We start from the raw sequence: 20,135 nt of genomic DNA, 5'->3' as shown, positions 1-20,135 counted from the left end.
TTGAGTTGTATAAAATGGCTAACAGCGAGGATGAAAAGGAAGAGGATGACACCGAGTGGAAATACAGTTTCGTAGATTCAATCCCACTCATTCCCGCTGCTGCTTCTGGTAAAGGGAGAATGTTTGGCTAACTGCAGTTTATTTCCGCTTTCATTTTGCTTTTTAACATGCATACAAAAAAACGTCTCTGTTTCTCACCTATCTATGTGTGTTAAATGGTGAATTGTGTATGACTAATGTCTTGTTTCAGATCCAAGCCTCAATAAGACATCAGGACCAACGCCTGCACACAGAGTCATTTTGCATTTTGACTTGGACTGCTTCTATGCTCAGGTGGAAATGATCAGAAACCCTGCACTGAGAGAGGTCCCTTTAGGTAAACAGATTCACTCCAAAAGATCCTCTGTGGTGGAAGAATACACTCTCGCATTGTGCTTCAATAACGTATAATATCTTAAATCATCAGGTATTCAGCAGAAATACATCATAGTCACCTGTAACTATGTAGCAAGAGATCTGGGGGTCTCCAAGCTGATGTCTGTGACTGACGCAAAGGAGAAATGTCCTCAGCTAGTGTTGGTTAAAGGAGAAGACCTGACACACTACAGAGAAATGTCCTATAAACTGACAGGTAGGCACGATTTCCCCCAAATAAAGCTGTAATCTAAATGTGAAATACTGTGTTTAGTATTAAGAGTAGGCTATAATCCAACACAGAACACACTTAAACTCATGCCCCATATTAATTTATCATGTTGGTCTATGGCTGTTAAGTGGTATAAAATAATAGTTGAGCGAGATTAAAACGAGTTGGATACATGCTTTTTGTGGTTCAAATTTTATTATCTGATGATTATTCTATGCTATTTTATATTTTAGCTCACATATTGTCTGTTCATATTTACCTTGTTTTTCTCTTGTCTTCGTTCAGAGCTGCTCATGTCCTACTGTCCACTGGTAGAGAGGCTTGGATTTGATGAAAACTTTGTAGACATTACAAAGATGGTAGAAAGAAGGCTAGCAGAGACACCAGAGTCTAACAACTTTTCATTTAAAGGACACGTCTACAACCATACTAGTAAGTCATTTTTTGTTTCTCTAGTGTGTCTTGTTCAAAATGTGTTTGTATTTACTGAACAAATACAACAATCGGTGCTTACCCCAAGAATCCCGAGTCCAGTATTGACTCAAGATTTTCCACCTCATTACATCTGGCTCTTTGAAACCAGCAAATGAGTAGTGAAAAAGCCAACAAATTAATTAAAATATTTGCATTGCACTCTCAGTTTCTTCACCTCATGAAACGTTTACTTTTGGATTCTCATGAAGAATTGTAGGTTTTTACACCCACAGATATAATTATGTGTTTCTTTTCCTGCCCAGGTGCAGAACTTGAAGCCCAGGATCACCCAAGGTTGGCTTTAGGTTCACACATTGCAGCAGAGATTAGAGAAGACATCAAAGGCAAACTGGGACTCACTGGCTGCGCTGGCATCGCCACCAGCAAACTACTGGCCAAACTGGTGTGTGGCACCTTCAAACCCAATCAGCAGACCACCCTGCTGACAGAGAACATTGATGACATTATGGGCTCCCTGAGCAGTGTCCGTAAAATACCAGGTATAGATTTTCCACTTAAGTGTAACTGAAAACGTCGGGTTACGTATTGTAACCCTTGTTATATTAACACAGGCGGAGCCCTCTACTGGACTTTATGGGTACTACCTTATCATGCAAGCATTCACCTACTGAGATTTCTATAGACGTAGCCGGCCCCGGGGCGGGCCTACCTGAATGCGTGCGCATCTCACTTCCGTATAAAAGGAGGCCTCGCCTTCTGACCACCATCCTACACCACTCTTCAGCGAGCGGTATAGGACAGACAGTGCCCCCAAGGTAGAGGGCTCCGCCTGTGTTAATATAACAAGGGTTACAATACGTAACCCGACGTTATATCTCTCACAGGCTCCGCCCTCTACTGGACTCTATGGGTACAGTGGGCGGAGCCCCGATGTATGCACGCACTGTCGTCCAGCACACCGTTCCACCTCACTGTCCCTGACCGGCTTTAGCAGCCACTGCGCCTCACTCACCTCTCCCTCGGTTGTAACCGTGGAGAAGTCCGGGCTGCGGCCGATAGAGCACACCCTGACGCGCTTGCCTCGCAAAAAAGTGTGCTCAAAAATAGTGCTGAGGACTCCCCTACGTCTGCCCATAGGCAGACAGGGAAAGTCCGCAGCCCTGTATGGGTTCACTATGCACTCTCCCTCCTGAGTCCCTAAAGAGCACGGGGAGAACGCAAGTGCCCCCTATGTCCCCCCACTCCGCCACTGACCCTGTGCAGAGTGTGTAGGGACTATAGTATGGAGGGCTCTCCCCCTCCTGCCCCCCAGGCAGGCGAGGGGAGCCCTTCAGCCCTGTAAGGGCCCGGAGCGCATTACATCACCCCGCGACCCTCCAGGGGTCCGGAGAAATGTAAGCGCATTTACGCCCGGGGAGGGGGTCAGATGCCCACTGACCCACAGCCCCCCCCTCCTCACCAGTCCTGTGTTGCCCCAGCAAGCACAGACGTTGAGAAAGAGCCAGACATATCCAAGAGATAAAACTTTATGAAGGGGCCTGGCGTTGACCAAGACACCGCCGTGCATATATCCTCCACACTCAGACCGCTGAATAAGGCTGTTGATGCAGCCACAGCTCGTGTGGAGTGCGCACGGACCCCCATGGGACAGGCTCTCCTTGCCTGCTTGTAGGCGTGTGCAATGGCTTCGCAAAGCCAGCCTGCCAGGCGTTTCTTGGACAGAGCTTTTCCAGTCACCCCGCCCCCGAAGCACACAAACAGCTGTTCAGTGCGTCTCAGGGTAGCTGTGCGCTCTACATAATATGCTAATGTGCGCACCGGGCAGAGGTGTAATTTAGCTTCTCTAGCCCCACCATGGGGTGGAAGACTAAAACCCCCCAACTGAATAGCCCTCGACCTGAACTCACTCCTTAGGCTCTTGGGCACAAAGGAGGGGTTCGGTCTGAGTGCCGCCCCACTCTGGTCACCCCGAATCAGTAAACAGCTCGGGTGCACCGACAGAGCGGTTAACTCGGACACTCTTTTGGCTGACGTTAAGGCAAGTAGCAACGCTGTCTTCCACAACAGTGCTTTCAGGGAGGAGAGCTCAAGAGGCTCAAAAGGCTCCGTGACCAAAGCCTCGAGCACCAGCGGCAGGTCCCACTGTGGGGCGGAGGCGTACACCACCGTGCGCAGCCTCCTGACCCCCTGTAAAAACCGCAACATCAGTGGATGAGAGAAGGCTGACCTGCCGTTGAATCCCTCATGACAGGACGAGATGGCTGCTGCATACACCTTCACTGTGGAATGAGCAAGCCCTCTGTCCACCAGTAACTGTAAGAAGGATAAAATAGAGCCCAACTCACAAGATAGGGGCTCTATTCCCCGCTCCTCACACCAATGCTGGAATCTCAGCCACTTTGGCCTGTAACAGGCTGTGGTGGATTCTGCTCTAGCTGCCTGGATAGACTGAATAACGCTGTCAGACAATCCACCCTGCCTCAGCCTGTCCCTCTCAGGAGTCAAGCCTGAAGAGGACGGCCCAGAGTGGGTAACGCCCCGATTGCACCTGCCTCTTGAGACATCGCCCCCCAGAACTGGGGGATCGCCCAGGGCTGGCCCACCTTCATCTGTGTCATTTCTGAGTACCACGGAGCCCCGACGCGATCCGGTGCCACCAGAATGACTGCCAGACGTTCTCGCCTCACTCTCCCCAGGAGTGGGAGAATGAGACGCAGCGGTGGAAAGGCGTATAGCAGCTTCCTTGGCCATGGCTCGTGTGCAAACGCGTCCACCCCCAAAGGCGGGTCGTCGCTCAGGGCCATGGAAAACCACAGGGCACAGTGGCTGTTGCGCCGGCTGGCGAACAGATCCACTTCCGCTCTCCCGAACTGGGCCCAGATCTGCTTCACCACCTCCGGGTGAAGCGTCCATTCGCCTGGCAGGGGGCCGCCTCTCGACATGAGGTCGGCCCTCCTGTTCTCCAGTCCCGAGATATGGAGGGCTCTCAGAGAAAATACCACCTCTGAAGCCCATAACCACAGCCTCTCCGCTGTGGCCAACAAGGCGGCGGAGCGGACTCCGCCCTGCCTGTTGATATAAGCCACTGTGGTGCTGTTGTCGCTCCTGACCAATACATGTCTCCCTTGAATTAGGGGCATGAAATGCTGGAGGACTAACACTACCGCCCGTAGTTCTAGGAGGTTGCTGTGTCGTGTTTCTGTTAGAGACCAGCGCCCACCTATAGCCCTCTTCAGGCAGGTCCCTCCCCATCCTGTTCTGGATGCGTCCGTGAACACTATGATGTAGGAGGTTACCCGCCCCAGTGGAGACCCCCTCCGGAGGCGCCCGGGAGACCCCCAGAACCGGAGGTTGCCCTCCACTGAGGGGGGGATGGTCACCAGCCGCCGTTTGTGCCTCTTGGGATCCAAACGCAGACTGGAAAACAACCTCTGCAGGCGGCGCATATGCAGTAACCCCAACGGGACCACAACGTGAGCAGCCGCCATGAGACCCAGAGTCTGCATGACAGTTAAAGCTGTCACTGTTGCCCCCTGTCGCAGCCTGTGCACCGCCCGGAGAAGGGACGCACGCCTGCTCTCTGACAGGGTGGCACGCAGCGCGTCTGCATCGAGCACCACTCCCAAATACAACGCCTGTTGGCGAGGTATGGGGGTGCTCTTTTCCCAATTGATCGCAAAGCCTAATTTGGTTAGGTGTGTTATCAATTGTGCTGTGCAAAACATTGCCTGTTCCCGGGACCCAGCCATGACTATGAGGTCGTCTATGTAAAAGAAAACTCTCATGCCCTGGGCGCGCAGCGGTTGAAGCGCTGTGGCCACACATTTGCTGAATGTGCGTGGGGATAGGGAGTAGCCGAACGGGAGTCTGTTGTACTCGTAGGCTATCCCTTGAAAGGCAAAACGCAGATACTTCCTGTGCTCTGGCACAATCTCCACATGAAAGTATGCGTCTTTCAGGTCGATGGTGGTGAACCAATCGCCCGGCTGCACTAGCCCCATTAACTGTTTGATAGTTAACATGCGAAATTTCCTGCGGCAAATGTGAAGATTCAGGCTGCGCAAATCTAGAATAGGTCTGAATTCTCCTGTCTTCTTGGAAACCAGGAAGTACATGGAATAAAAAACCCTTTCTTTTTGCTGAGGATGCACCACAGACACTGCCTGTTTCTGCACCAAAGCCTGAATCTCTGTTGAGAGGAAACCCATCTCCTCCTGGGATGACAGAATTACCTCTCGCATGCCTCTGAATGGAGGTGGGACGCTGCAAAACTGGAGTGAATAACCCCGTTTCAGCGTCCTGTCCATCCACTCTGACAGTACACAGCTGAGTTTCCATTCCCCATAATATTGAGTTAATGGACAAGCCCTTAGCTGTGGGGCCGCAGCTATAAGGCTGTGATACTCTCTGGTGACCCGTTCCGCCGCAAAATCCCCCGTGAAAGGAAGATTTGCCCATGGAGGGTCGACACAGAAAGGACCGATTATTTATTGAGGTCCCTGAACACACCGTTGCGCGCTCTTGTGTGAGCGTGCGCTCCACCCTAACGCTGTTCTCATTACCATGGTAACCAGCATTAACCAGAGTTTTTATTGACGTAATGTGTTCACCTGAGGTCCCTGAACACACCATGGGCTCCTGAGAGAGCGGGGGCTCCGCCATAATGCAGCTCTTACCACTACGGTAAACTGTATTAATTGGAGCCCTTATTCTAGGCGTAGTGTGTTCCCTAACCATAAAGCGCCGACTAACAAGCCCCTGCACCCGCATAGCGCTACTATAGCACTTCCTGCGGTTTATCTCTCTCATCTGCGCATGCCCACTAGCTATCTCCTTTACAGGAGCAACAACCGGGGTAGCGAGTGGGGAATATGTACAGTCAACAATGTGTGTGAGTGCAGGATTGTGAAAACAAATGACACTCAGACTTGGATACAGATCACCTCTTTCTTTATTAGTTTTTCTAATAACAGGGACCTGGGCATTGAACAGGAAGGAGGTGGGATTCACCCTAGCGTCCTGGGTGGAGAGACCCGTTGAGACGCTTCCTCCCTCCGCCAGTCAGCTGCGTGTTGGCGGAGCTCCCCACCCGGTGGTTCTCTGCTGCTGCTGAGACTGCCGTGGCCGGGCAGCCCGCCCCTGTGAGTGCCGGTACGCTGGCCCCACGGGGTTGGTTGAAGAAGCGGAGGGTGCTACCGACACGGGACCTTCGTACCGGCGCCTCTCCCTCCGTCTCACCGTTGCGCTGCGCTCCGCCGCCCGCGGAGGACGCTGTGACACCTGGGGAGAAGCCAGCGGCAACATGCGGCTAAACTGCAGCCTCTCCTCCTCCAGACGGCTGAAACGCTGGGTGACCGAGGCTATAGACCCAAAGAGCCCTTCCGTGGAAACGGGGGCTCCAAGGAGATCTGCTCGATCTTTTTTGGGCAGTGCGGTGAGTCCCAGCCACACATGACGAGACGCCACTGTGGCTAAGGACATCACCCGCCCGGCTGCGGTGGCCACTCCATGGATCAGATTATTCATCTGACCTATGCAGCGGTCCGGATAATCATCCCTGTCCTGAGACGGGAGAGCGGGGGCGTCTGCTCGAGGAGTAATCAAGGAGACGCCCAACACACCCAGATTATTGGCCGCAGCCGCCATCTGTGAACCGAGCCTGAACATTTTATCTAAATATTCCAAGGCTTCCCGGTCCCGCGGCAGCGGGGGCAGAGGTTTCTTCCCCTCCGCCCAACCAGCTGATCGTGGCAACAGATGGGCCGCCAGGCTCTCGTCGAGGGGGGGCACGCCAGAACACACCGTGTCTGATCGGCCCTGCACCCTGACAATGCCCGACATAGATGCTATGGCGGCCTTCGTCTTCAATGGACGCCGCCATGTCGCCTCCACACACTGCCAGATGTCTGGCAACGGGGTCGAGACGAAAGCCGGCTGCGCCGGAAGCACCGGAGCGTAAAACCCCTGCCTAAGGTGGCTTACAGGCCTCGGTGGCAGCGGTGGGGGGAGCGGTAAGCCTACATGCTCCGCTGCCTGGGTCATCACCGCTGGGAAGTCCAGTCGCGCAGACCTGAGTGCTGGGCCCTCCTGGCTGTCAGAACCGGGGGTGTCGGACAAGGAGATGTCGTCATCCTCCTCCGCGAAGTCGACCACTCGGTCCCTCGGAAGGACGAATTTGAACGGCACGTCCTCCATGTCGTCCATGTCGTCCATGTCCACCACCTCGAGGTCCACATCCTCTTCCTGTCCGCGCACCTGCGGGCCGAACTTCCTTAAGAAGTGCTCCGCACGATGCCGGCGGTTCAGCATCGGGATCGAACAGCAGGAAACACAGGCCGGTGTCTGGCCCGCTCCCTGCTCGGCATGACCCTGCCCCAGGCACTGGAAGCATTGACGATGCGGGTCTGCTCCCGCAATCAGTCCAGGGCACGACGGGCAACTACGATGCTCCAGGAGTGGCTCCATTTTCACAAAAATACTTTCTACTTCCTTTCTCCCAATTGTACGTCTCGGACTCAGTGCTAGGCTATCACCTCCGCTCGCTGAAGAGTAAAGGATGGTGGTCAGGAGGCGAGGCCTCCTTTTATACGGAAGTGAGATGCGCACGCATTCAGGTAGGCCCGCCCCGGGGCCGGCTACGTCTATAGAAATCTCAGTAGGTGAATGCTTGCATGATAAGGTAGTACCCATAGAGTCCAGTAGAGGGCGGAGCCTGTGAAAGATATAACGAATTACTCATCAATACATCTATATTTAACCTTTTATATATATTTAAGATATTATTCAGGGGCAACCATCATGTTCACTGACATCAAGTAAACTACAAAAAATCAAATAGAGAAAAACAACACAGAAATATACCAATAGAAAGAAAAGCAAGCCAATAATAAAAGCTATTAAAAGTTTCCATATAGTGAATATAATTTGATAGATAAAAAAAGGATAACTAAGATTTTTGCAATTCTTGTAGATCATTTAAGAGATGAAAATGTAAAATAGAACCGTTAGAGATGCTATTGTTTAAGATTACATTTCTGAAAGGCCCAAGATGTATGCGTGAATTTATTTTAGAGGATTTTAATTGGTTGCATTTGGACTAAAACTATACATATTTTTTAGGGGTGGGTTATCAAACTTCTAAGAGACTTCAAGCCCTGGGATTGGCCAGCGTGAAAGACCTTCAGCTCTTCCCATTGAATGATTTGGCGAGAGAGTTTGGAGCTCCCAGCGCTCAGCGCTTAAAGAATCTGGCCCTAGGAGTAGATGAGTCACCTGTCACCCCTACTGGGGCCCCTCAGGTAGGCCTGGAAATCCGAAAAAAAAAATATATATATATATATAACTAATTACTCATTAAGGTAAACTAAGGTGAAACATTTATATATAAATGTTTCACCTTAGTTTACCTTAATGAGTATCATTTTCCTGTTTCAGTCTCTTAGTGATGAGGACTCTTTCAAGAAGATATCATCAACTAAAGAAGTTTTGGAAAAGACTCAAGAACTCCTGAGCAATCTAGTGGAGAGGTGAGATACTTGTCATTTTTTTAATTATTTGCTCAAGGCCATTGAATCTAAACTTTTATCATCTTTTTCAAAACTAGGATGCGGAATGATGGCAGGCAGCCTCAAACCTTCAGGCTGACCATCCGTAAATACTCTGCCACTAATAAGTGGTTCAACCGGGAGAGTCGGCAGTGTCCGATCCCAAACCACGTTGGACAGAAGATCCCCTCCGGTAAGCTCCAGCTCCATGAAGGACTGCAAGAGCTCAGGATGGCACATGGAGAAACTTTATTAGGGCCTCCTCTCACTTTAAAAATACCTGAAAGCATATAAAGCAGTATGGCTATATGGAATAGTTTAAAGTCTCATTCATCACATTGACATTCAAAATCGAAATCAATATTTGATCAATATTTTTTGTATTTCTATTAATTCTGTTTAAAGCTGGTATTTTTGCACATTCCTATCAATTGGTTGGGGTAGAGCCTTTAAAAAAACAGATTTTAACTGCAGTCAAAACACTGCTCTCCCTCTTAATGTACACAAAGAGAAACACACATACCTGTATTTCAGGGGTAGTTTAGCAGCCTGGTAACAACACCATTTCATTATTCTTCATTTCATTTTTATTTTTTTTGTTCCGTTCATGGTATGCACAAACTCAATGTATAACAATTATTTACTTAGCATGTCTCTGTAAACACACCAAACTCGCAAAGAAGCAGGGAGAAGAAAATCAATTAATATTACCTGCCCCTTTCTCAAAATAAAAAAATATATAAATAGATGGTCTTCATATTTTCTTATTGACAGCCAATCATTATAGTGTCGTAAGAACATAAGAGAAACACAAAAACTTACAAAAAATGCTTTGTTCCCACTAGACAATTAAGGGACTACATTACACTTATATAACCACAAAAAACGATTTTCTTTTGTTATTTTAGGGAGATGACATCATTAAAATATGACAACAGACATGCAGACTTATTTCAAAAACCTGAATATAAGTATTTTGTCTGTAATGTTTCTACAGAGAGCAGTGAAGATGCTGTGGTCCTGCTGCTCCCTCTGGCCATGAAGCTCTTCCACAAGATGGTGGACAGCAGCGCCGCCTTCCACCTCACCCTACTTAACGTTTGCTTCAGCAACCTGCAGACCAAGGGGGCTGCCGTCAGCGGAAAGGGCTCGATAACATCCTTCTTCACACAAAGCACGTCACCCGGAAAAACACAACAAATCTGCTCATCACAAAGCCAGGTAGCACAGTGAATAATCCTGTATTATCTTTCTTGTAAATACTGATAAGATAATTTCCATTATGGTATCTGGAGGACTTAAAACCTTTTCTAGAAAGCATTGAATTCGGGATTTATTCCTTCCTTACCTTTTTTGATATAAACATTCCAGGCCCTCCCTACTGGTTTCCAACACACATTCATACTTTAAGCGGTATGCAGGTAATAAACTGCATTTATGTGGTACTAAAAAGATCTTCTTACATTTCACACTGTGCTGGTACATGATTCTTACAGGATTTCCTCTTCTCAGAAATTGTGTGTCAGTACTTTGAAATTCCTGAAATAAATCAGCTCTTCTTTTTTGATTCTCCATTAGGATTCCTCCTCTCAGAACGGGGGTAGTCACTGCTTGGATCATCCGGTTAGCACACACAGCGTGATTACTCAACCTATCTCAAAAAAGACAGTAACCACTAAAAGGTCTCGTAGCTCTGAGGCAGCATTACACGGGTCTAAAATAAAACAGAGCCCTGTTGTTGCTGTAGAAGACACTCAGAGAGTATCCTGCAGCACAGCGATGTCACACAGTGAAGAACTAGATGTACCAGGGACACATCAATTGCCCCCACATTTTGACCCTGAAGTGTTCAGGCTTCTCCCTGTGGAAATCCAGAAGGAGCTGTTATCCCCTGCCTACACAAACTCTCACCCAGGTACTTCAGTGAACTCATCAGCTCTTGTTGATCCCCCCTGCACAACACATGAGTCGTTTACTGACTCGCAAAAAGACATAAAAGAGGCTTTGAACAAATTAGGTTCATCTGATAGGCCAACCACCGTGAATCACCAGAGGCCTGCGGGCACAGTAGAGAACGTCATGGAAGAAGGGAGAGCGTCATTTGCCCGGTCTTCTGACTGCGATTTCCCAGGAAATGTGGACCCTAAGGTGTTTTCAGAGCTTCCGCCGGATGTTCAGAGCGAGTTGATGTCTGAATGGAAGCAAAAGAAGCCGGTGTTGAAGACGCCCTCATCCAAAAAACCAGGAAGAAGCCTGACGACCAAAGACAAAAAGGCTGCAGGCAAAGGCAGTCAGGCAAACAATCTGTTCAAGTATTTCAAACCCAGTTAGAGAGGGACTAGTTACTTCTGCGTAAGGTAACTTATGACAGTCATCTCTTGTGATCTATTTTGTCATGTTCTATTAAAAAATATATTTCCATTTGTTCAAAAGTAATACCACTGTAAATTAAAACTAAACACAAGTTTTCATGACAATAATTTCAGACGCATTAATGATAATATATCAAAATTACGTACAGTATTTCTTTAAGTCAAAATATCATAGCAAAAATAATACACAGTAAGACCCACAACAGCATATCATTACACAGTTAATTAATGCGTCATTGATTTTGTCTATTAATGGCATATAAGAAACTACAGACTTATGAAGTCAATACATAATGCTTCACTGTTGAATTTGATAAACATTTCTGACAGTTTATGATTAAGGGGTTTCTCTTTTTCTTTCCACTCCTGTATTTAAGTGTTAATATGCAGACATTTATTGTTTATAAAACGTTTAAAAACTGCTTGATTTGTTGCTGCCTTACACATAATGTTTGCAATCTAATTTTACCTAAAGTAATCTTATGTGACAATCTGCAAACATGGATAAAGGTCCTTTTCAAAATGATAAGGGCACCCAAATGAAGTCTTGTTTTTGTATTTTCCCATTGTATATAGAAGCAGGATTACTTAGGGATGGCTTAGCCTCTGGAAGTGGGGGGCCCTCGTTCCTTGGTTGGACGATTTCCGCTGAAATCCACAGAGGCTTATATCGTCCACATCAAGTTTTCAAAGAGCCCTTTTTTCCCCCTTTCATGAGAAATACCAGAAAACACAAGGTCTGTGAGTGCAGCCTCGCTGAGGTCCTGCTGGTCTGAGACTCCTCCCTGGATCACATGTAAGAAGGGGGAAAGGTTCAGGATGTGCCATAGCATCATGATAGTGGATATTGTATTCTGTCTGGACGAGTTGAGTGATTTCTGAATGGGCATTGGCACTACCTACAGATAGACTGGTAAGGTATATTACTTTTTTGTCATTTTAAGGTAGCTTTATTTGTCTCAATGGGTATTTGAGGAAAATCGTTTTGATAAGGTTCTGTCAGATAAAGACAGGGACTGTTGTTTCTGCAGTTTATGGTGTTGATTACTCAGCCTCTCCTCACTCATCTGATTCAAATAATACAATACATGGGAAATAACTCCAAATGTCATAGTATCCATTTTCACTACTGTGGTGTTGAAATCTGAGTTAACCCTATATATTTTCTGAATGCTCCTTCGCAAATTGAAATGTTGAATAAACTGAAGGAAATAAATGCTATTTTCCTCTGCCTCTGAGCTGAAAGTGTAACCAAAGCATTGCGGTGACTTCAGTGGTGTCACGCACCGTTTAGCAGTCTGACTGTGGCTCTTAAAGTCAATCAAAGGAGTTCTATCTGCTAAACAGGCCCCTGTTTTTTTACCAAGCAAAGTCTGAGAAAACTGGCAAAACATTTGACTGCTCATGTGGAAGCCAGCACTGGTCATGTGCTCACCCCTCTCTGATCAGAGCCTAATGAGTGTGGAGGTATGACGTCTTGCTTTAATCCTGTGTGATGTCCTGAACCCTCGGACTGAAAAATGCAGTTTAAGTGGAACTATTTCACCTTCCTGTTCTAGTTTACTCAACCTGGAAATATTGACTTATGCCAGTTTTCTCTCACCTCTTATGTTACATGATCCATCAAACCATTATAGCAGTGTACTGTGAGTTCACTTCTGTGGCAGGTTAGGCACTCAGCTGCACAATGGCTGACTGGGACTATGACTATCTGATCAAGCTGCTGGCACTCGGGGACTCAGGGGTGGGGAAGACCACCTTCCTCTACAGGTACACCGACCAGAAGTTCAACCGCAAGTTCACCACCACAGTGGGCATTGACTTCAGGGAAAAGAGAGTGGTGAGTGATGCCTATAAGTGATGCATACAAGCATGTTTCTTCATATAAAATAATATGTAACTGAGTCAAAAGATTTTCTCCCTGCTTTGGTTCAGATGTACACTGGGAAAGGTGCTGATGGGACATCTGAGAGGAACTTCAAAGTCCACATTCAGCTTTGGGACACGGCGGGACAAGAGAGGTAAACCTAACCTTGATGTGTACTATATATTTGACATTAGGACGTGTTCATTTAAATGGATTGAAAGCAAGGACCTTATACCTTCAGAATTATTTGAAAAATGCTATAATCACAAAAACAGTCTAATGCTATGCTATCAGCTCTGTGAGTGTGGACCTTGGACTACATACTAACATAGTTCAGTTTAGCATATTAGCATTCAAACATTATCCAACTTAACACAAACTGCAGTTGAGGCTGAGGGGCATGTCATTAGTTTAGCTGGTATTGGATAACAAAGTATTGGACATGATGGACATTTGCATGGTGACACTTACATTTTGGGTTTCTAGAACATGTTTGCATGCTGAAAATGTGTCTGCCTTTAGATTAGAGCCTAATTGACCCTCAAACTCTTTTGTTCATATTTAATAAAATAGCCAAATGTTATACAGTTTCTCCATCTGTAAAAGATACAACAGCCTCTTCCTTTTCAACCCTTGCTTTGAATAAAGAGAAACCCCCCCAAAACGTTTACTGGAACAGACAGATAGGCAATACATAATAAAACAACATCGTAAAAAAATGTTTCATTAATTGTAAAAAGGCACCAAGAAGACAGAGAGTTTGCCAGGGCTGCTGATGGTCAAGTTTCAATAAGCCTGAGTTAACAGAAAGAGAGAGGGAGACACACACAGCAGTGCTTCTAGGAACACAAACAACATATGTTATAGATATAGCAGAGTCTTATAGAAAGGACTGCTTGGCTTTACATTGAGACTGAGACTGAATCACTAGCCTGAAGTAAAAAAGCTGTTAAGACATTTGACTTAAAAACTAGAAATCTCAACCCCATTGGGCTGTCAAACTTCAAAGGAAAAGTTGTGGGGTCGCCAAAGTCAGTAGGATGTATCTAATTTGCTATATGATAGATGTGGTTTCAATTTCGGAATAAACTGAACGTGTCAACCTGCTGGTGGCGCTAGAGAAGCCAGGGTACCACCAAAATTAGTAGGATTCACCCTCCATGAATGTCTGTAGAAAAATGTCATGACAAACCCTCCAACAGATGGTGAGGTATTTCTATCTTGACCTAACGATGGATCAAATCTCCACATGGTAGCTTCATACTGAGAAACTGATCTTTTTCCAGGTTCCGCAGCCTCACCACAGCTTTCTTCAGGGACGCCATGGGCTTCCTGCTGATGTTCGACTTGACCAGTCAGCAAAGTTTCCTAAACGTCAGGAACTGGATGAGTATGTGTCATCTCAGCATCACTGCTTTGCTTCAGATAAATACTCTTTTGGATCAATGTTCTCTCTGTTGTTGCCACAGAGTTTAGAGAGTGGAGAAAGTCAACTAAGAGAGTTTGAAGCTCATGTGTGTCTATTTGCATTACATGGGTGTAAAAGGACTTCCTCTGTGTTGGTTCAGGTCAGCTACAGGCCAACGCGTACTGTGATAGTCCAGACATCGTGTTGGTGGGCACTAAGGCAGACCTCCGGGATGTGAGGGACGTTCACGGAAGACAGGCCAGAGACCTGGCAGACAGATACGGGTGAGGCTTTGCAAACAGCACTATAGTGTTTTAGTTACAGAACATTTTAAGGGCTGTGGTGGGGTTCTGTAAAGTATAAATATATAGTAATACTTTCTGTCTACATTTGCTTTGGTGATTATGTTTAAAAGCACAAAAGAATAAGATTCTGACTCCATTGGAGAAAAAACATATATTATTTCAAAGAAAAGATAGATTTTGAGCCACTTTATACTCATTATTTCCTTCACACTTACTCCCCTAAAAAAATATAGTTATGTCTTCATAAGGGATGAATTAAAGGTCCCATGTCATGCTTTTCCGGTTATTACCCGTCCCCTTGTGTGTTATGAAGGTTTTTATGCATGTAAATGGTCTGCAAAGTCACAAACCCTCAAAGTACACCCTGTAGCGAGTAAAACTCTAACACAGAAAATACCTGTCTATGCTGCCCCAGAACGCCTCATTGGAGATTTCTCTTTTTCCATTGCTTTCTTCCTGGGTACAGTGACGTGCCCATACCCAAATGGACCCATTGGTCCTAATGGACCAATCCGTGGAGCTCCTCACACTCACACACTCTCTCAGCGGCTAAACTGTGACGCGCTGGGGGGGGTGGGGTGCTAGTGGAGCCTCGCAGATGGGGGTGCTAGTGGAGCCTCGCAGATGGGGGTGCTGCAGCCCCCTCATGTTACTTCTCTCACCAGTAAACCACAGGATGGTGGCAGTGAGCTCTTTTTAACATGGATCTTCCTCCTAGGGTTTTGTAATTTTATTGAGCACAGTAGTTTCTCAGTGTTTGGGTCAGGGCCCCAGCAATGGGTCATAAGATACAAGTTTGAGGATCATGAGTTTATAGAAAACGGTAGATAGTAGGAAAAATCAATCTTAGAACATTGTATAGGAAAGGTTAAAAGCCAAAAATGGCTTGAGAAGATACCTCCCTATTTATTAAATATCAATAATCATACGTACAAAGAAAATGGATACTTAGAAAACAAGAAAAAGTAGTGATACAAAATGTATAGTAATGTAAAATCTACATTGAAAGATATTTTAACAAGTTGAGGTGCTTTTAAATGAAATCCATCAAGTTGTATAAATTAAAGGCCTTTTCAGAAGTTTGGGATACTATTTTCTTTGTTCCAGGCCAATTACTTATTTGCCCCATTAAGTACATTGAGAATACTTTTTAGTTTGAACTACTCAACTTGAACTACTCAACTCAGTCAGCAGCAGCAACACACTAAAATCCTCTCTGGGTAAAACTGGCACATTAATCTCTCTCTCCGTTCTCGTCAGCATCCCCTATTTTGAGACGAGTGCAATGACAGGTGATGATGTTGACCAGGCAGTGACCACGCTGCTGGATCTGGTGATGAAGAGGATGGAGCAGAGCACTCCCGGAGGCCCCAGCTCTGAACCCAACGGCAGCCCCATCAACAGCCATGAGGTGGAGGAGGCTCCTGTGAGGAGGACGTGTGCCTGCTGATGTTACCACCAGTAGACACTCTTCTCACGTTTGCCCCAAATAACAATATTTTCAAAATGCTGCTGTTTCCTAACTTGGGTGCCTGATAGGTGAGGCCGGGTCTTTTAAGATCTTAACATTTTAATTAAAGAAAATGTGGGCCCAATATTGTTGTGACAATGCGAATTCCCCTCTTAAAAATTGATGTGTGATGTTGTTTATTCACAGTCTGTAAGAAAGGGGAGTACAAGACCCTAGAAACTGTATATAGTAAGAATATACAGGTATTGTTATACAACTGGGATGTTTTAGAGACACCAGGGGAAAAACAGTCAATTATTGTATTAAAATGGGTCATATCAGAGAGAAAAAAAAAATGTATTTGACACATTGAGGCATTGATGGAAGAATATGCAGGCACATAACGTATATTTATCATGGAGTATAATCCAAAAACATTTAAGACATGGTTACATTTCTTATATGGATGATTGTTTTTGTTATAACAACCAAGATAGCTAAGTCATTTATATGATTTATGAATTGTATACGACATGTACATAAGCAGCCAAGCTTTTTTATGCATTATGGAACATAGTTGCCATGCAGATCAAACACAAGTACAAGAATGTTAAAGGGTTGTTGGAACGAAAACCTGTATAGTGCTGCGTTTGGAATAAAGACATTTTATGTTTATGTACATGTCACTGTCTTGTCGTTTAAATGTAATGCACACAAAGATAACTGCTAATCTGACTGGAAATACAATCCTCGCAGACTTTGTTAGCATTGTTATTGTTTACACACATTCTACACATTGATTTTAATTAAATAAAGAGAGAAACTTAAAAATGTCCCGCATTCATGTCAGTGGATTTTTCAAACAAATCTGTCTAGGACATTCATGGAGTCACAAATAAATTCCACCACATTACTTTGGCTGAAGCCAAGAAACAAAAAGTTTGAAATCATTGTTGTGCCACAAAAAATGATATTCAACATCAAATTCAACACCATAAAAAGGAAACTCTATTTCTGTTACAATAATACTTGTTGTTAATTGTCATTCGGCTTCCTTAATCCCAAATCAATCCTTATCCAGCCAAACATTTCCTCTTTGAACACTTCGTCTTTGGTGTAAACATTTCTTATGAAGGGTCTACAGAAAATATCCTTTAATGTAGACATAAATGACATCAATAAAATTCAGCTAAAGTTCAAACATTATCATCCGATATGTGGTTTCATGTTTGTTACTGCACTGTTATTCGGAGACGAGACACAAAGGTCATCTGAAATGTTTTACTTGCCAAAATGAGACAGCAAAAGGAACTCTATGTGTATGACAGGATGCCAAGCAAATGCCTCACATACTATATCTAAATGAGCACAAAAGCACACATCTGGAAGTATGAATGACTGCGTAGCTCGATGTTCTAAACCTCAGTCTCAGCCAGGGTTTGCAACCAGGACCACATTGTAGAGTCATGAGACGAGTCATGTGGCCAGCTTTAAACCCCACCCCACCCCCCATGTCTGCATCAGTGAAGCATGACTGGGAACACTGTTTTTGAGAACCCAAGAGTATCTAGAGTTACAAAAAATAAAGCTTGTTCATTTTTAAGTTTATCTATAGGTTTTGGTCCCATGTAAAATATATTAGGGTTCTTTCTTTAGCCTTCGGAAGTATCTTATACAAAGACACTGGTGTTATCCTTGAGGAATACACCGTCAGGAGTACAAACAATAGCAAATAACTACATTTTTACCCTCAAAACAATCTTCAAAAAGGTTGTATAAAAGTAGCCTAAAAGATTTGAAGGTGCCTCACATGCAATGTCATTTAAATGGATCATGCTCTTTATACGAGATGCACTTAAGTCATATAACATTCATTAAATTCCTTGTTTTATGTCACAAATATTGGAATGATATGGTACATGATGGATGATTAACCCCCCTCCAACTAAAGATATGTAACAAATAGTGTATTTTCCTCTTGATATATAGATATATTTGGAATAGTGGTAAACTTTAAGTTCCCTTGTTGTTATTTTTAAAAAACTGTCCAAAATGATTTATTTTTGTATTTATAATTGCCACGCTAGCGCCGCAATTTAGGTCACAAGATGGTCTGGTACCCTCTGGATTAACTTTAAATGTTCTGCCCATGTTCTGGCATTGGTAAGAATTGTAAAATTGTGTCTCCATTTTTCAATTATTCAACAGCTTTGTTTTCTGGAGCTGGTTGCAGCTGTTCGTAAATTCAAACTTAGCCTTTTTGATCATTTCAAACACATGAGCTTCAAACAAGTATGTATGTGTTGTCTTACGTATTAATATAAGATACTACTTCTATATACGCTGACACTTAACTGCAGGTGCAGGCTAACTTCAACTGAACCTTGCTAACAAACATCAGTTTGAATTAAGGAGTAAAAAATATAGTATTGAATTTGACACATCTAAACTGTGTTAAAATGTAAACTTTATCAAATACCTCAAATTACAAAACGATATGCCAGGAAAGTCAGACTTAAGGACCGAAAAACATGCTAGATTAGCATGATCGGACATTTGACAATCTGCAGTGCTAAACTGCATTAATATTACTAGCCTTACTTAAAAACATACTTATTTCTGCATTATGTTGTCTTGTATGTAGGCAATGCATATGACAATAGTCATACCAACGTTTACACAGGATTGTCAGTTTTTTGACCCCCTAAAACATTTAAAAGTATTTATTAGCAAAGATATTGGGTTTTAAAAGATACATAGACCTCGTTTGTTTAAATTGTACAAAAAAACGTGTAAAAAGCAAAACAAAATTAGTTTTATGGGGGGCTACTTTTTTTGGCCTTCTTCCTGAGTTTTTAAACTAGCTATTAGTTAATTAGGACAAACTGAGAAATGAATTAGAGCTGGAGCAACCTTAGCCCCACTTTGTGACTCTCATGCATTGACACATTCGCTTCATAGAACTACAATTGTAATTGACAGAAAAATAAATACCCTGTGATCTGTAACCCAACATACTGCCTTTAAGATATATTTTAAATATCATAAAATAACCTCTAGAATGGTCCTTGCTCAATTGGTGCCAAACTCAAATAAATGTATGAAAACGCTGTGTTGGTAAACACCATTTTGGGTATTTACTTTTTTGGAAGTTCAATGACTCAAATGTTGCCGCTAGTATGGCTGTGGACTTGCTAATGGTAGTCTTGTTGGAAGATATTTTTAAATGTCACATAACCTAATGTAGGTCAATACCACTTTCTAAAATTCTGTATTCAAATGACAACGCACTGTCCATGAATTTATGGCTTATTGTTGGAATGTCAAATAACTTTAAAACAAATTAGTAGAATCAAAACAAAAATTGAACAACAACATTTGAAGTGGTATATATATATGTGTGTGTGTGTGTGTGTGTGTGTGTGTGTGTGTGTGTGTGTGTGTGTGTGTGTGTGTGTGTGTGTGTGTGTGTGTGTGTGTGTGTGTGTGTGTGTATATATATGTATATGGAGTGTAGTCTTGTAAACAAATACCATCTTCTAGAGCAGTGCAGATTGTCTGACACCTCATGGGGAGAAAAAAGCCTGCAAACCGAAACTGCACCTCTCTTGAGGCATTTAATCTGATTACAAAAATACACTGATCTAACTCTTTCCCTGAGATTAGGCAGTGATTTCAGTGTAAAGAATCAGTATACTGCTGTAAAAGGCGATTAATAAATCAATACTGTGTTAAACTGAACTGTATGATTTGACTTTTTGTTGCAAACCTCATTAAAAATAGTTCAAGCTGTGTCACCACGGCCAGCAGCCATGCAAAGGAGAGTAATGGAAGCAACTGAGCGACGTAAAAAAGCCCTAACAGTGCAGTGCTGAAGGCTGGTGCCCCACGGGAACGCATACGGCAAAACGCATAGGATTAACGCAATCGCAAAAAAGCTTCCGTCCACACGCAATATAGAGTGGCGAAGTCACGCCCATCTACTTCCGGTCCATGGGACCTTATTTCGGAAAAATAATGTATTGAAGTCAATGGAGAGAGAAAACGTATCTTTCGATCCCGTTTGAATTGTGCCATGAATTACACATATGATGTTTGTCAATCTTAA

At 44.3% G+C, this 20,135-nt stretch overlaps 2 protein-coding genes across 3 annotated transcripts; both read left to right on the top strand.

Moving 5' to 3' along the window:
- Positions 1-14: 14 nt before the first annotated feature.
- Positions 15-11,329, top strand: poli (polymerase (DNA directed) iota). 2 transcript variants are annotated; one of them, XM_034117609.1, is made up of 11 exons: positions 15-108; positions 251-376; positions 467-631; positions 932-1,078; positions 1,384-1,620; positions 8,201-8,379; positions 8,516-8,607; positions 8,685-8,818; positions 9,623-9,846; positions 9,997-10,046; positions 10,204-10,292. In XM_034117609.1, exons 1-10 carry the CDS (start codon positions 15-17, stop codon positions 10,033-10,035), a joined length of 1,437 nt encoding a protein of 478 aa, XP_033973500.1. In that variant the 3' UTR covers positions 10,036-10,046; positions 10,204-10,292. The 2 variants fall into 2 exon arrangements, with proteins under 2 accessions (XP_033973500.1, XP_033973499.1); XM_034117608.1 differs by lacking the exon at positions 9,997-10,046 and having other exon boundaries at positions 10,204-11,329.
- A 99-nt stretch (positions 11,330-11,428) lies between these two features.
- Positions 11,429-19,362, top strand: LOC117472439 (ras-related protein Rab-27B-like). The gene is made up of 6 exons (XM_034117613.1): positions 11,429-11,910; positions 12,665-12,837; positions 12,933-13,018; positions 14,151-14,254; positions 14,433-14,556; positions 15,838-19,362. Exons 2-6 carry the CDS (start codon positions 12,685-12,687, stop codon positions 16,025-16,027), a joined length of 657 nt encoding a protein of 218 aa, XP_033973504.1. The 5' UTR covers positions 11,429-11,910; positions 12,665-12,684; the 3' UTR covers positions 16,028-19,362.
- The last annotated feature ends 773 nt before the right edge of the window (positions 19,363-20,135 follow it).

Source organism: Trematomus bernacchii, unplaced genomic scaffold, assembly GCF_902827165.1.
Source record: "Trematomus bernacchii unplaced genomic scaffold, fTreBer1.1, whole genome shotgun sequence".
Classification (NCBI taxonomy): Eukaryota; Metazoa; Chordata; class Actinopteri; order Perciformes; family Nototheniidae; genus Trematomus; species Trematomus bernacchii.
Note: the sequence above shows the minus strand (reverse complement) of the source record. Positions and strands in the feature narration are given on the sequence as shown.

What these genes read in the sequence shown, in the direction of transcription:
- poli (XM_034117608.1), top strand. Translation starts at nt 15, where the DNA reads ATGGCTAACAGCGAGGATGAAAAGGAAGAGGATGACACCGAGTGGAAA. An exon ending in CATTCCCGCTGCTGCTTCTG is followed by an intron (nt 109 to 250) that starts GTAAAGGGAGAA and finishes GTCTTGTTTCAG; the next exon opens with ATCCAAGCCTCAATAAGACA. An exon ending in CTGAGCAATCTAGTGGAGAG is followed by an intron (nt 8,608 to 8,684) that starts GTGAGATACTTG and finishes TTTCAAAACTAG; the next exon opens with GATGCGGAATGATGGCAGGC.
- LOC117472439 (XM_034117613.1), top strand. Translation starts at nt 12,685, where the DNA reads ATGGCTGACTGGGACTATGACTATCTGATCAAGCTGCTGGCACTCGGG. An exon ending in ACTTCAGGGAAAAGAGAGTG is followed by an intron (nt 12,838 to 12,932) that starts GTGAGTGATGCC and finishes GCTTTGGTTCAG; the next exon opens with ATGTACACTGGGAAAGGTGC. An exon ending in GACCTGGCAGACAGATACGG is followed by an intron (nt 14,557 to 15,837) that starts GTGAGGCTTTGC and finishes CGTTCTCGTCAG; the next exon opens with CATCCCCTATTTTGAGACGA.